At 40.2% G+C, this 16,248-nt stretch overlaps 1 protein-coding gene across 3 annotated transcripts in view; it reads right to left on the reverse strand.

The window, feature by feature from the left end:
- Positions 1 to 10,629: 10,629 nt before the first annotated feature.
- The window catches only part of macrod2 (mono-ADP ribosylhydrolase 2), a 315,136-nt gene continuing 309,517 nt past the window's right edge, over positions 10,630 to 16,248 (reverse strand). For all 3 annotated transcript variants that reach the window (XM_089012537.1, XM_089012536.1, XM_089012535.1), the window contains 2 exons: positions 14,323 to 14,394; positions 10,630 to 11,636 (listed from right to left, as the gene is read on the reverse strand). In XM_089012537.1, the coding sequence (XP_088868663.1) occupies positions 11,614 to 11,636; positions 14,323 to 14,394 (95 nt within the window). In that variant the 3' untranslated portion in view covers positions 10,630 to 11,613. The remainder of the gene's footprint in view (positions 11,637 to 14,322; positions 14,395 to 16,248) is intronic.

A 16,248-nucleotide genomic window follows, 5' to 3' on the forward strand; every position in this document is an offset into this window, starting at 1 on the left:
TTGGATGGATACAGAGTCTTTACTGGAAACAGCATCAAATAATAACAAACAGGGATGAGTGAAGGAAGATAACTGAATGATAGCAGACCTGGCAACACGGAAGTGGAAATGGCAATGACCAAGAATACTCCGACGGAGACGGTAGTGAGCGCGAGACAGATATAGTCAGAAGGCACCATCAGTGAAATGACAATCAGCTGTGGGAACCCAGGTGTACGATGATTGGAGGGGCCGTCTCCCAGGATTGGCGGAGGAGGTGACAGAAGGGGCGGGGCGCGCCCCGGATGGCAACGAGATGTGACAGTAACAGGGGAAAAGCAATGAAAGGAAGCTGGAAGACAATTTTGAATTATTTAAAACGAACTTATGGACAAAATGTAATGAACCCCAGTCTGTGATTCAGATATTTTTAGGCCAGCAGAGAAAGCTTTGCAGGCCTTCACGGTCCGCCACTGATGGATAGAGTGGTTGGAGGAATGTGTGATTACTTCACATGTATTACTTTGTTCTGGCCTGTCCATTGTAGTTTTCACTTACAATGCTGCGGCGTGTATAAATGTGTTTTATAAAACACAAGGCAAGGTTGAAATCTATGGAAACAGAGTCTCACAAAAGTGAGTGCACCCCTCTGTCACTATTTGATAACATTTTACACAGAAGAGCGACTCACTTTTGTCTTCATCTGTTTATCGCCATCAATGGCTGTGTTGAGCAATTTTCCGGGGACAGTTTTTTCATGTCTTCTTCTTCGTTTCCCTTCGGCTTTTCCCTTCAAGGGGTCGCCACAGCAAATCAGTGTCCTCCATCTTTAGAGGTTTGATCCGCATGTGTGTTTTGGCCAAGCTTTTACGCCGGATGCCCTTCCTGACACAACCCTCTGCAGTTTTTTTTCATGTGGCTCTCTTTTATCATATTTGGAATCTATATTTAAGGTGCACCCTGCAAGGTTTTTACAAGCACACTGCACAACTCCTAATACTAAAGTAAACACTGATGTGAGTGCTAACATAATGTCCTGGCTGATCCATTGATAGTGGTTATCTTCCACATCACAGTGACGCTACTTCTCAGAAGGGAAGTATGCTGTGACTTTTAATCATTTTAAAGATTATTGCATCTTAAATTAGAATATATGTCATGACAACGCATTATTTTATGCTGTAGAAGTATTGGTTATTTATGGGCGGTTTGCTCTCTGTCAGCCATCTGCAATCATGTAGTCCAAATAATTCCACTGTTGATTGTTCGAACACAAAACCAGTGAGATGAACAGCCACATAGATCAGTATCCATTCGAATGAAGAGAGTGGATATCCATTGTCTGTCCTGTCTGTTTGAGTTTGGAAGCCGGAAGATCCCCTTTATTCCACCTTCAGTGGATCTTCTCCGACCGGACTCATTTTGGGCATAAGCAAAGGTCATCATTGATTTCTCTCTGTTTTCTGATTCCTTCTGTCTCTCTCAGGTGCGGGGTACACAGTGCCTCAGAGAAACAAATACATAAAAAGACGGAGCATGGATATTATAGCCAATAGGCGGCAGTGCTGGCATACAGTCAAACAAATACTCTGGAACATGGTGGTTAGCTTCTGAATTGGCTTCTGAAAGGAACTGCAAACAACACGCAGACCAGCCTCGCTGAGTGCCAGTATTTCTGACTGCTAAGAGAGGAGCCGGGGAGACATGCGCGACATGAGATGTGCCAAAGTCCAAAGATGACAGGCTACATTAAAAATCATAGCTGACAAGAGAGAGGGAGAGATGCACCAAAAATGGTGAGCTGAATAAGTGATTCAGCAGCACAAATTGAATTTTCTCTTCCTGCAGCCTGAAAGAAGTTATTGAGTCATTTGGATGGATAACATGGTGGTTGATACACGTGTCTGGCGTATTACCTGGGCGTGCAAGTCAAAGACATTTTGCCCTTATGTGGAAGCCTGGGGGCAATGATGCAAAAAGTAAAGAAAAAAATAAACAACTTTTTATAAAATGAGATACAATCAATTAGTCGCTTCAACAATCTGCAAACACTCTGGTCTCTGCCATTAACTAATTCGCTGCCATTCATGAATTTATTCGGGAATTGAAAATATGACAGCCATTCCCGGATTGTTTTTCTCTTCCTTGGGTGCCGATAAAGCGCTGGCCAGACATCTGGTAATGTTTTTCCCGTACACAAGGGGCTGCAAGCAACAGCTTCAGCTGTTGTTAAAGCGCTATACAGTATTAACTAATATGTATGTATTGAATTGTATTTTGGACAATCATCCTCATTTCAAGCTCATATAACTCCAGATGTTTATAATTTAGGAAATAAGAAAGGAAAAAAAGGGGCTATGGTTTCATACGCTGCATTGAATGTTTATATAGTCCTAAAACTGAATATTCTGTGGGTTCTGAAATTTGCGTGACAATGACAAAAACCCTGGCACTGGAGTGAACACAGTTTTGCACGTCCACGTGCTGTCCACGAGCTCCAACCTTGTTTTGCAGTGTATAGTTACTGTCATCTTCTCTGTCTTACTCACAGCCTTTCTGAACGAATGAGATGATTAACAGTCAATATGCGTATTTTGGGCCTCTATTGTGAGTTGTTGGGACAACTGTGACATGCTGTGACTTGTGGATTGAAAAGTGACATCAAATGAATCATCCCCATCATCATTATTGAATCCGGAACACCTCGTCGCAACACTAGGGCAACCTGACAACAACGCTAAATTAATCCCATTTTTTAGCGTGGCGAAAGCCGATGCACAAAAAGAAAGGAATTAACACCAACAGAGCAGACTTGGCACCTGTGAATGTTGAGTTTCAAGCAAGCATTGAAGTGGAAGCTATTGGGCTTAATGAGGACGACGTGCGCGTCAATAGCAGAAATCATGAGGACTTGACAATCAACAAAGACACCTCCTCACGCGTCCTTCACCAGACATCAGCCCAGCGGTAATGACGTGTATGCCCATTGGGATCCACCCGCACACCATCTATGAATGATTGCTCATCAAATAGCACATGTAAATTGGCATGCGGCGGGGAAGATATTTTCCTGCTTACCTTGATGCTTGTTCTGCTATGGAAATTACAGACATTAACATAACCAGTAGGAGTTGGCGGCGGAAAATAATGACTCCTGGCAGGAAAGAGTGGGACACTTGTGTGAGAATGAAAAACACGTAGAGTTATGTACTGTGCAATCTTTATGGTCCGTGCCGCATACAATCCAACACACAGATAGCTCGATGGCTGTTCCTCGTTACCTGACGGATGAACATAATGGGCCCAATTTGAGTGAGGATGGTGGCTTGCAGGTAAGACTATGTCACAATGACAAAATGGCTTTATATTCTGACAGAAGGAGCTGTCAAAGGCTTTCTTATGTTTTCGATCTCAATGTGATTTCTCGTTGAATTTTGTATTGTTACGGGAAAAGAACTAATGAGAAGTAGTCGACCTGGCAGCATCTTGAGGTAAGGAAGAAAAAAAACGAGGCAATAATTTAAAACCCGTTCAACTGATTGTGAACGCGCTCATTTACCAGACATCCTGTTGCTATGGCTACAATTCTCCGTCATAGTGCTGCAGATGCATGGTGCTGTCAGTCAGTGTTAACGGTAAAGATGCTGGAACGTAATCAGGCTTATCTGTTTTCATGAGATGGGATTGCAGGTTTACTGTGGAAAATAATCAGGTTGATGTAAAGCTTCCTGGAACGGTCGACAATCAAACTAAAAAGGCAGCAAATGTGCCACGCGGGAATCAGCGTTAAGTTTCAGCACAATCGTTCCCAAGTTTGTGGCATCGTTCTTGGCAGTGCTTATCACTGATGGCAGCAAACACCCGTACAGAATGGTCGGCTTGGTCACACACACAGACACTGGTGCCAGGACTCATTTGAATACAGTCGCTGCAAGACTCATTTTGGTAATTACAACTGTTGGCTTCATGAGCAAATTAAAATGAACCTTGTGAATTTCATGACAATATGCGCATTTATGAGTTGTACAGGTTAAATAAAGGATTTTATGAATTCTATATATTCTGTTGAGTACATATTATCTGTAAGTTCCATTATAATACTCAAACACATCACGCTGAGTGTCAATTTTTACAATATGGATTCACAAAATCATTATTATAGTCTATTTTCAACTAAACTGGATGGTTGGGATTATTGCCACGGCTACAGGAGTCGGAGAACATTACAGCATGTTCATTAAGCCAGACATTTAAACCTACGTGTCTAAGAACCAGTGGGGGTCCATGGATTTCATCACTAGACCTTCAGAAGTGCTACGTCTGAATCAATCCAGACTGAAAAAAGTGTGTTGTAATTTACTACAAGTCAATTTGAGGGTACCATTAGCCAGGAAATAACTGACTGACCTTTTTTAACGATGCCCATTTTTTTCTTGAAAAACCCATCTTGAAAATGGCTTTAATGATAAATCTCCGACCAAATCCATTTCCTCTCCTCCTTTGGGCACCGTTCCTTGACAAAACTGCTGTTAAATCAACAAAATATATTTGCTGATGCAGATTGCTACTGATACAGTGCGCTAGCTCCGGCCAGTATGCTCTTGTCACTAGCAACTTGTTTTCACAAACTATGATAGGCTAGTCACGAGTCTATCATAGTTTGCGAAAACTGACATTCACCAGCACCTTCAAGAAGGCATTGGTACTATGCTCTAATCTGATTGATTAGAGCATCAGTTTAAACGACATATTTGATGCAACAGGGCCTGCAGAACAGATTGTGAAGGTGCAGGTAGATTTCTGACCCTGGTCACAGATGATGGCTGAAATGCGATTGGTTAAATACTTAAATACGAAAACACACCTGGAAGCAGGGCAACAGGTGAAAAGCAATGAAAGGAAGCTGAAACACAATTTGGAATAATGTAATACGAATTAATGGACAAAATATAATTAACATCAGTCCCCGATTCAGATATTTTTAGGCCATCACAGAAGGCTTTGCAGGCCTTAATGGTCCGCAACTGCTAAGAACGAGTTTTGCTGGTGTTTAACAGAGGCATTTAGCAGCATTCCAGCATGATGTTGACAGTGAACGAATGCGTTCTGCACTCCAGTAAACGCTGACATGGTCTTAGCGATCCAGTTGCAGTCTTTCATTGTTCACGCAATGCTCTCGGCATTGACTGAACCGATGAGCCTCATCCGGAATTTAAGCCTGAATGCGATGATACGCTGCAATTAAAGCCTGAATCTGTGATGACAGTTGATGCTGTTCAAAGATGCCAGTGATAAAAGTCGACGTCACTGCCAAGCCATTGGCTTTCACATTCATTTAGAGAGCTGTCGCGGAAGGTGATGCTGTCTTCATTTCAGTCGTGTAATTAACCAAAATATACTCAAGCAAATGACGATAATGGAAGGTTGAGCTGAGAAGATATTCAGATATTAAAATAACTACATACATAAATTTATATAAAATGACACTGTTAATTCACAGACGCTCAACGATTTGGGTCCTAAGTGCGATCTCGTGTTGTTGGCACATCTTTCAACACCATAACACAAACTCGAGATAGCGTAAACCTGTCAGGAGAGCATGTTAGACTACTGCAATTGCAAATTGTGATCCAATTACAGATCCAATTACAAAGTATAACAACTATGTGTGATGTGAGACGGGCTAATTATACTGTGAAAATAGTTAGCAATGTTGGTCAGATTTGACAGGATCAAATAATTTATTTTATGATTGTGAGTTTTTTTCAGAATTGAAAAACAAGACTGAATGAAAGGTATCTATCTATCTATCTATCTATCTATCTATCTATCTATCTATCTATCTATCTATCTATCTATCTATCTATCTATCTATCTATCTATCTATCTATCTATCTATCTATCTATCTATCTATCTATCTACCTACCTACCTACCTAACCTACCTACCTATTTTTAATGCGTTGGCCCTTCCTACCTCCCTTGTCTTCAGCTATCTTTTATCCTGTCTATCCTATCCACGAATCACCAAAAACATTTGATCTACCTACTCAGTGTGACCCTTAAATTTCTCTTTATACATCAAGAGTCTCTTGACCAGGAATGGATAACTCATGGCCTGAGACCCCACTCTGAGTGGCCCCCAGATTAAAAAACAAACAAACAAACAAACAAACAAACAAACAAAGCAAAAACAAAGCAAAAAACCAAACAAACAAAAAAAATACGGAAACACCAGTAGTTACAAACTCAATCAAATGGAACACTATATACTGTATACTCATAGACATTCAAAAAGGTGTTCATAAAAAACAGGTCAGATACAAACATAAAAAATCCAAAATATGAACAAAATATTGAAACATGAAAAAAAAATCTGAAAATAAACGAATCCGCCAATGGCCAACTTTGCATTTGCAATGATGTAATATCACGAATCATGACTAGATGACAGACATCTCTTAGTTGTGTTTAAACATTGTTTTTTTTATATTTCCACACTTCAGCCATTACATTATTTCATCTTTAAGCCACCGATTGCTAAAATACAACAAAACTCAAAAACAAAGCCTCTGTCCACATTTTGGCTGTTACGCCAGACTTTAAAATGCCTTTTCTTTTTTGTGTTCCTTCATTCTTTTTGCTTCTTTTTGTGACAAGCATGCTATCGTGGAAAACAATGAGACGCTCTAATGCAGCCACGCTATCTGCCTTTCACAACAACTGGATAATCTCTGATGTGAACAAAAGCACTCGAGACTCAATAAGGCACAGGCTAACTCTAAAGCGCGTTACGAGACATCAACTGGGGATGAGAAAAAATAAAAATAATTGGGAAAACTGAAATGGTGAACACAAACAATAGAGTATCATATTTTCCGGTGTAAAAGGCACACCCAAAAGCCTTGATTTTCTACAAAAGACCTTATACGCAGGTATGCCTTATATGTGAAGTAATATTGAGCCACAACAGGTCCCCTTATAGAAGAATTAGTGCGTAGCCCCAGGTTCTACTATAGCGCTTTATAATGTGGTGTGCCTTATACAGTGATACCTCAGTTTACAAAATTAATTGGTTCCCAGAAAGTGTGTCTAAGGTGAAAGGTTTGTCTGCCAAACATTTATTTACCATAAGAAATCATTGAAAATGAGAATAATCCGGTCCCAGGTCCCTGGAAACTACACAAAATATAAGTTTTTTTGTTGTTGTAAAAACGTGCTATTGGATTGTAATTAAAGAGATAAACTGTACTATAAAATAAATTAATTTTATTTACCTTTACGATGGTCATTGATGTAGTTGCCTCTTGATGATATCCGAGTGAAGTTGCCGTGCTTTCCCGGCGATAATACACTCACTCACAAAGTCCCGTGCTAGCTGCTTTTCTGTCTTGTACGTTCTCAGCAATTATCATCAAACATGCATAAATGAATTAGAAACACCTCTCAATTCTCATTACATGGTCATTAAAGAACCTCAACTGTTGTGCAAGAGTTACACCATGTTTTTCTTTTGCAACTGTTCTTTGCGAATCAAACGCTGTTTAGTGTTTTACCTTGGTTATGCAAGTATTTTATCAAAACGTCCAAAACAATAATGTTAATTTCTGAAAGGATTTAGAAAATTGTGGTGAGGCTGAATCGGAATGTGAAAGAAAGAGTGCGAGGAGAAGATGAATCCTAAGGGACCAAAAATAACTCCTCTTGGAAATGTTGTAATCATGGCTGCTCTTCATCGTATGACTTCATTCCAACCCACATTAGTTTCGTCCTCAGCTGAATTTTTGTGTTTTCAATGATCCAAACTTTGTTTTGTTACTGACAACAGGAGGAAAGCGGTTTCAGGTGTGCATGTTACTCTTGTGCATCGTCACAAAACTATTTTGTGGGAAAGCAGATGGGAAATCATCGGAATAATCTCCAAACTATTCCCAGCGCGTACATTGCTGATTGGTAATGAACGTTATTATGCTTTTTTTATAGACACAAGAAAATAAAGCTATGCTATGCTGAATGACTGGCCTTATCTGCGCTCTTGCAACAATAGCAGTAAAACTTTGCCGTTCACCCTCGTCAGCACATTATTATCACGTTGATAATTAGAGCAACAAAATGGAAAGGGCCAAGGACAGACGGAGTTGATCTAATTCTTTCTCTTGTCACGTGGGGCCATCCGTACCAGACAAATGGTCCTTTATTTTATGATGATGATGATGATTTTTTTTTTGTCAGACAATAAATGTGATCTGCGTCCTGTGCTGCGGGACTTGAATCAACACACACTATCCCCCCCTCTTGTTCAAAGCAACACCGTAGCCCCTTTCAACATTTTTCAGAGCGTCTCCGCACCTTTGAAGGTAGGCATCCATAATGAGTGGCGTCAATTTTCATTCCAATTAGAGTGTTTATCTCAGCTTAGTTCACCTGTGGTGTTGCCTTTCCCTCTTGTGGGCTGGTAATGAATTTTCATGAAGGACAAACACTGTACTTCAGATGAAAACGCTTATCTTGTGCCGGGATTTAACGCTTTCGAGCTGGAATTACTTCTCCCCAATTTGTTTGTGCTGTGTTAACATCAAGCGTGGCACAGGCTCACCATAGTATGGCATTGGTGGGGGGCTGGTAATGCATGTTTATGTAACGCGGGTCCCCAAGAGCTTTCATGTGGAAAATGGAATAAATGGTGCACATCATCCCGCGGCACCTTGATGAGCCCTGTCTGATAGAAAGTGACAAACATGAAAGTTACACGTGTCAATCAAAGCTTTTTCAAGCTTGTCACCAACAGGAAACATGTGAACGTGCAGAGCCGTTGGATTTGTTGCTGCCATTGTTGTTCCGCGGTGACGGATGAACAATTTCTTCCGCGACTATTCCAACATTGGAGCGAGAAGAGTGAAGGGCCTCGGGCTGTTTTTGTGGAATATGCGCTTTGTTATTGTAGCGCTGAAGTGGCTGTTATGCCAAAGAGCTCACGCGCGGCAGCGGGGCCATGGAGCCCTTTCCTCCGACACTGATCTATGGCTCCGATTCACGAAACCCTCGGCTCTGACATGCAACATTTAAATGAAGTCATTAACATTTAAACTCTCTTTCTTCCAGGGACAATCTGTCCCTACATCCGCTTGGCCTTTCAGCGAGTTGGTGGAACATAAATATGGAAGCTGCCAAGGGGGTGTGAAAACTTGTTACATGTCAGCTTTTCACTACATAGCTATTGGAGACACATTTTGTGCTTAGAAATACTCTTATAAAATCAGTTTACATAAAATAAAAGACCATTCATTGGACACTGTCAAATGGCAATACAAATTATGTCATCCTAAAAAAAGGGAAAAAAACAGGAAACATACCATCGAATGAGTATATATATATATATATATATATATATATATATATATATATATATATATATATATATATATATATATATATATTTATTTCTGGCCTCTCAAAGAAAGCGAGTGTGTATGTACAACTTGTTTTTTTCAGAAGTCACTGAAATTCAAAAAAATGGAATTGAAGCACTTCACAATGCTGAATGTCCATGGAAATGTCCTTCCTGCCCTTATAAGACACATTCATTCGTTTCTTGCTTTACTGACAGATTTTTGTCATTTTAGGATCATGTTTTTCTTTTTTTTCTGTCTTTCAAACAACATTGCTGATATCTTCCGTGAAAATGGAAAAGTAAGTCTCAAGGAAAGCTGACTTATTGTGCGGGGAATGGTAAGTGTTAGCCATGCTTAGTTAAGGGGCTACAAGGTGTGTGACTTGTTATAATTTGTCTTGAATCTGGAGCGTAATGAATAAAAAAATAAGGAACTGTCATGGCTAACATGGGGCAGGAGCTGTGAGACAATCTCTTTCGCCAATGGATGCTACAGCTTCATGTTTGCCTTTCCACCATGACTGCCCTGATCCACTAGTGAAAAGGATGCTTTGATCCTCTGCTCTTCCATTGCTTCATACAACAAAGAGTGCAAAAAGTGTTTAGGATTGAATGACTGTCTTTGTGTTGTCATATTACTTTGTTATTTTGTTTGTTTTTCCTTCAAGATGGCACCGCGAGAGTGGTTGCCTTCCCAGAAACTCCTGTATTTAGTTTTTCTACTTCTTTCTTTCCTTTCCTCTTCCTTCTATAATTTAGCTGCTGTGAAATGTAAATTTTTCCACTATGAGACTAATAATGGCTAATCCAATCCAATCATTATAAATGATCTTTAGGGTGAATGCAGCGAGCCAGGTACATCGAAACGAAACGAAAAAAGCGAAAACGCAAACAAAACTGTAATTTTTCTCCTTTCATCAACCTCGTTGACGTTAAACACTAGTACGGAAGATGTTTGCATCATGACTGGCTGGAGTTTCTCGGTGGCTTTCCGAGGTGAGGAGATCTGTCACACAACTCGTCTCATTTGATTCAAGGGGGGGGGGGGGGCGCCTGAGAGGTAGCGTGCAGGAGATCACAGGACGTACTAATTATTCCTGTCTGCCCAGAGACGCCTGAATGATTGCTGTTACAACGGCTCGCATATAATGCATGAGCTGAGGTAATGTTAACTGCACTCGATGCAATCGGAATTAAATAAAACATGAGAACCTGTCATCGGGCAAAATTAGATATGTGGCATTCAAAACTGTACGCAGCTCCTGTTTCAATCTTTATTCATTCTTTCAGTTATATTTTAGCAACGCAAACACCAAAGTATGAAGGCAACGTTTCTTAGAACTCAAACATTTGATCTTCAATGTGGCACCTTGAAAGGGAGTCACGAAGAACTTTGAAAAAAAAAGATCATTTGAATAAGCTCAAGAACAATCAACAGGTAGTAAGTAGCCTTTTTGTAACTTCAATAACAAAGTGAAATCTGAATGCAAATAATATCAGGATCATCTCCTTAACGTCATGATAATCAATTGCACGTTTGATCTGAAATAAGGCAGATTCTTCCACAAATATTTGACAATCTGAAAAGGAGACAAGCAGAGATGACTCATTTGTGTCAAAGAAATTTGCCGGCATGCACGAGGAACGGTGAAGAAACGTTTAAAGTCGGAAGGGGGTGGGGTGGCGGGGGGTTATGTCAGAGGCGGGGAAGGGAGATAATGAGTCCATTTGTTAGAAGACAATCAACTTTTATCCAGTGTGGGATTTGACAAGTTAAAAAAAAGTTTAAGAGAGCAGTTTTAGTCTAACCTTGGACTCGATCACGGTAACTAGAAGCAAACTTGGTCGACTTGATCGACTTGATCGAACATAACTTCACTGATATGTGAACCCAACTTGTGCCGTTCTCATCACGTGGGTGTGGCTCCAGGAAAGAGACTCGCTTCTTCTCATTGCATTCAATTGGCTCGCTTGAAACGTTATGACACAGTGAGGTATGGCTCATGTTTTCTCCTTGATATGTTCAAATCCACTCCGGAAGGTTTTGGATGCAATTTATGGGAAACCGGGGGTCGCGTGAACAAATAACAACAGGGTAAAACAAAGCTGCAAGTGTGAACGACGGGATGTCCTGAACCTGTGACAGCACCCAAACTGCCTTTGGGCTTGTCTGATTCTCGTATGAATGGCCTTCGCTCAGTTTGCTGGCTGTCAGATGAGGTTGATTGTCCTTCCCTCAGGCAGTCATTCTTTCTTCTCAGCAGCATCTACACAGATAGAGTCAATTTATTTCCGAATTAGGATTTTGGCAGGATTTTGTTTCTGGCTCAAAGATTCACATACATCTACACTTGCATTGTATACGACCGGGTGTTTTGAGGTCTGACCAACTAGGGGCAAATCTCTCCAAATAAAAGTGGCCACTTAATTCATTGAAAGTCGCATTGAAAGGTTCGGTGCAGTCATTGATACCGGCTCCATTTTTTTTCAGAACTGTTTTTTTTCTATCTTAATCAATTGCTTAGCTATATGAATATGCTATATATATATATGCTATATATATATATAAATATATATATATATAGCTATATGATACCTCAATTTACGAACGCTTTAGTTTACGAACTTTTCGCCTTACAAATATTAAATTCGCGAGGATATAATCTTGGCATACGAACTAGTTTTCGGCAAACGAACCAAACCACACGGACCGCCACGGTGGCTTGCGGACTAGTTTTCCAAACCCCCTTTGAGTGCAGATGTGGTTTGCTATCAAGTGGAGTACTTTTGCTATTATGGGATCGAAAAAGACCCCACCACAGGCTAGTGTTAAGCCAAAGAGGATCCAAAAGAAAATTACGGTCGAGCAGAAGAAGGTGATCATCGAAAAACATGAACGAGGTGTGCGTTTGTGTGATTTAGCTGTCCCAGTACCACTACGCTAAGTCGACCATTGCTACCATCCATGACAACTACCATCACAAAGGTAAATAAAACGACTTTATTATACAGTACAGTTTATTTCGTTAATTACAATACAGTAGCACATTTATTATACATAAAAAATATGATACTTTGAAAATTACATAATAATTATTATACATAGAAAATTATGTTTTATGGGCACCTGGGAACGGATTATTCTCAGTTTTTAATGGTTTCTTATGGGAAATAAATGTTTGGCAGACAAACTTTTTGCTTTACACGCACTTTCCGGAAACCAATTAAGTTAGTAAGCTGAGGTATCACTGTATATGACATTGATAAATGTATGACTGGATAGTCTTGCTTTGGATGACCTTGAAGCCAGAACAAGGCTAAACAGTACCATTAGGAAGAACAAGTATAGAAAATGGGAAACAAGATCAGTGTCCTCTGACCTGAAAAGTGGTTTTCAAAATGAATACACACACAAAAAAATGCCCCACAGACACCCATTTTATTTGTATATTTCAGCACCACATACGTATTGAACATTCAATCATCCCAGAAGGAGAAGCCGAATATTGCATGATGCCTAATTTCAAAATCCATCTTTAGTTCTCCATCCCTTTTATCGACATGTTTTTTTTGTGGTGGTGGTGGTGGTGGTGGAGTGGTGGGGGTGGTGCCACTGTCCTGCTTTATTGATTTAAGTAACAGTTCACAGTGGTTGCCCAAAACTTTTTCCGCTTGGAAATGGATTATGATCAAATCACATTCTCATTATTAGCTCATTTACTGCCATTCACATATTTATTTGGGAAGTGTAAAGCATGACATGGAGCGCCATTCCCGAATTTGTTCGGGTTTAGTTTTTCTCTTGCAGGGGGGTGCATTTCAAGCTTCGGTCTGACATCTGGCAATGTTTTTCCCTCCCACGAGGGGGCAGGATTTGCCTTTTGTATAACCACTCCCACTTTCAATCCAGATAACTCTATAACCAAGTAAGCTGGAAATGAACTTTTTTTTGATGAAAGATGAAAGTATGTTCTTGCAGGGTGGTGCGAATCAAGCTCCGGTCAGACCTATGGCAATGTTTTTCCCTTCCACAAATCTTGCCCCGTGTACACCCGCCCCCACTTTCAATGCAGATAACTCTACAACCAAATTAGCTCAAAATAAAGTTTTTTTTCTGATGAAAGAAGAGAGTGTAAGGTTTCTTACGCTGCACTGAATATTTATGTAGTCCTACAACTCAATATTCTGTGAGTCTTGCAATTTGAGTGAAAATGACAAAACCCTGGAGTGGACACATTTTAGCACATTGTGGGGAATGAATGAAGATAAAAAAAACAAAAAAAAACAAATGCGGAACCCATGCAGACATGCACATTCTGAGTATTCTCTAAGAACTGCTTCATTCAAATGACATGCCCTGTTATTATGCCCAAATCACAGTGGGCACCTGAGAATAACAGTGTGGTATTCTTACCAAATTTGATTTATTTGCATGATTATCGCCTCTACAGTCTGTCTTGTCTGCTCCTTGGAATAATACGTATTGCACACTTGATTTATTGAATGTCTGATGGTGGAGTTTGCAGGCCATTTATCACACTCAATCTCCATAGACGTGCTGACACATTGATACCAAAATACCAGGGTCGTTGCTGTAGACCTGAGATAGAGTTGTGGTGGGTCAGAGGGGTAGGGGGTGCATTTACAAATGCATTTGGCCCTGAAGGTGCACGTAAGGACTGTCTGCCTGATGTCTTGGCCTGCTAAGACGATGGGATGGAGACAGATGGGGAGGAGAGCCCGAGCTCTGCGGGAGCGACAGGAGAGAGACGAGGAAGGTGAAGCCATGTCGCACTTGGATGCACAGCGTGGCTTGATAGATTTGGCTATGCGACTCCGAGGAAAGCACATCCTCAGGAGTGAATTTTAATTGAGCAGCTGTGGCCTCTCGCACGCATCCTTTTGTAGCATTACGAAGAAACTGCAACTGATCCTCTGGATTTTTTTTCTTACCTTTGGACTTCATGCTGTCAGTCAAAATGGATTTGTGTTCTCCTGAACTCTCAGTGTGGTCTTTTATCCCCTCTAAAGTAAAAAAGGAAGTGGGCGTGAAAAGAGAAAAAGACAACATAAGGTGTGAACGCTTGAGAAAGACAAGAATATGTTGCATCTTCAACATTGTGATGTTAGCCAAAACCCAAACTTTCTGGTTGGATGGCCCATAAAATTGGATTTAAAATTTGCAGCTAAAAAGGAAAAAAAAGATGGTATAAACTGATGTTCAAAACTCATATTGTTGTGGTCTCAAACCATCTACTGTATATAATCTACAAAACACAAACTCAATTGAAACACGAAATCATTATTTAAAAGAGGAAAAGTAAAACCAATTGAGATAATGTTGTTGCATAAGTGTCGAGAACCACTCATCAATGACATAAATGAATGATTAACAAATAACATTCAAACTCATGCAACATGGGAGTCAGTGCACATCACCATTGTTGAAAATCTAAATGAGTTCTTCAATATTCAAATGTTCTTCAAGGCTTTTTGTGACTTATTTATTTTGCCTTTTCACAGAAGCCTGGATCTTTTGTGTTAATAATTGGAATTTGGGTTCGGAACTCCCTTCACCTAGGCCAAATGGTTTGACCTGATTCCAGCAGAAACACAAAATGTCATCAGAATTAAGCAGTCGGAAAAATTGATACATGGATGGATATGTCTGTGTAAGCGCTCAGTCGTACAGGAGTGGTCCATCGATGAAAAGGTTTCTTCAGCGTCATCTGTACTTCTTTGAAGGTGTCGGACGTTTCGCTTCTTATCCAAGAAACTTCGTCAGCAAACTAAAGTCTTACCGGTAGTTTAGGCCCTATGTACAGTAAAGTCTCGTTATATCGATATCGGATATATCGATAGTCCCGGTTATATCGATCCTATTTCTATGAACGCACGGAGAAAATTACATGCAAACAGGGTCGGATATATCGATAGTCCCGGTTATATCGATATTTTTTCGGACTCCCTTGAATATCGATATAACGAGACTTTACTGTATATATCCCTACTGTCCAGACATGGCGGTACCGGACTCTGCTATGATAGGTCCCTGCTCTCAGGTTGGGGGGAGCAGAGGACTACTCCTTGCAGCTGCTCCACTGATAGTTCCTGTTGTTCTGACCTAAACTACCAGTGGACAGTAGGGATATATATATATATATAGGACCTAAACTACCAGTAAGACTTTAGTTTGCTGACAAAGTTTCTTGGATAAGAAACAAAACGTGCGACACCTTCAAAGAAGTACAGATGACGGCTGAAGAGACCTTTTCATCGATACATGGATGGATGTTTCACCACGTGTTTGGTATTCTTTAGGTGATCAGCAGAGTTATGTTTGTGTCATTCACATCATTTGGAATTCATGGTTTCATTGGATGCTAGCCCATTTCCCCACTTATATGTTTGAATATAAGACATATCAAGAATCATGCTAAATATCATTTTAATTTTGCCGATCGACATTGCTTCTTGCCTAATTTGAATTGTGATTGTTTTTTTTTTCAGGGAACCCCCCCCCCCCCCGCAAAAAAAAAGTATAATAAGGGGAAAGAATATGGGCAGTGGGTTCCTGCAATACACCACTTTAACAACAGGGCGCAGGATAGAAAAACAAGTGATTCGCTCAGCTCCAGTGCTGGTGCCAGGTGCGGTCTCAGAGACAACTGCAATGGGAAGCACATCTGAGTTGTAGATATAATTCATAAACATTTAAGTGGTTGCATAATGCTATGATTCTACATGTTTAACATCTCGGTTTAATGGCCTCTCATGCTTGGAAATTCAGTGCTTTGCTTGAGTTGCACTTAAAAAAAAGAGAAAAAAAATGTAGACGAGAATGGAAGAGATGCGTGCAAAATTAATTACAAACTACCA

The sequence above is a fragment of the Hippocampus bargibanti genome, linkage group LG13, assembly GCF_051943395.1.
Source record: "Hippocampus bargibanti isolate YZ-2025 linkage group LG13, ASM5194339v1, whole genome shotgun sequence".
Taxonomy (NCBI): domain Eukaryota; kingdom Metazoa; phylum Chordata; class Actinopteri; order Syngnathiformes; family Syngnathidae; genus Hippocampus; species Hippocampus bargibanti.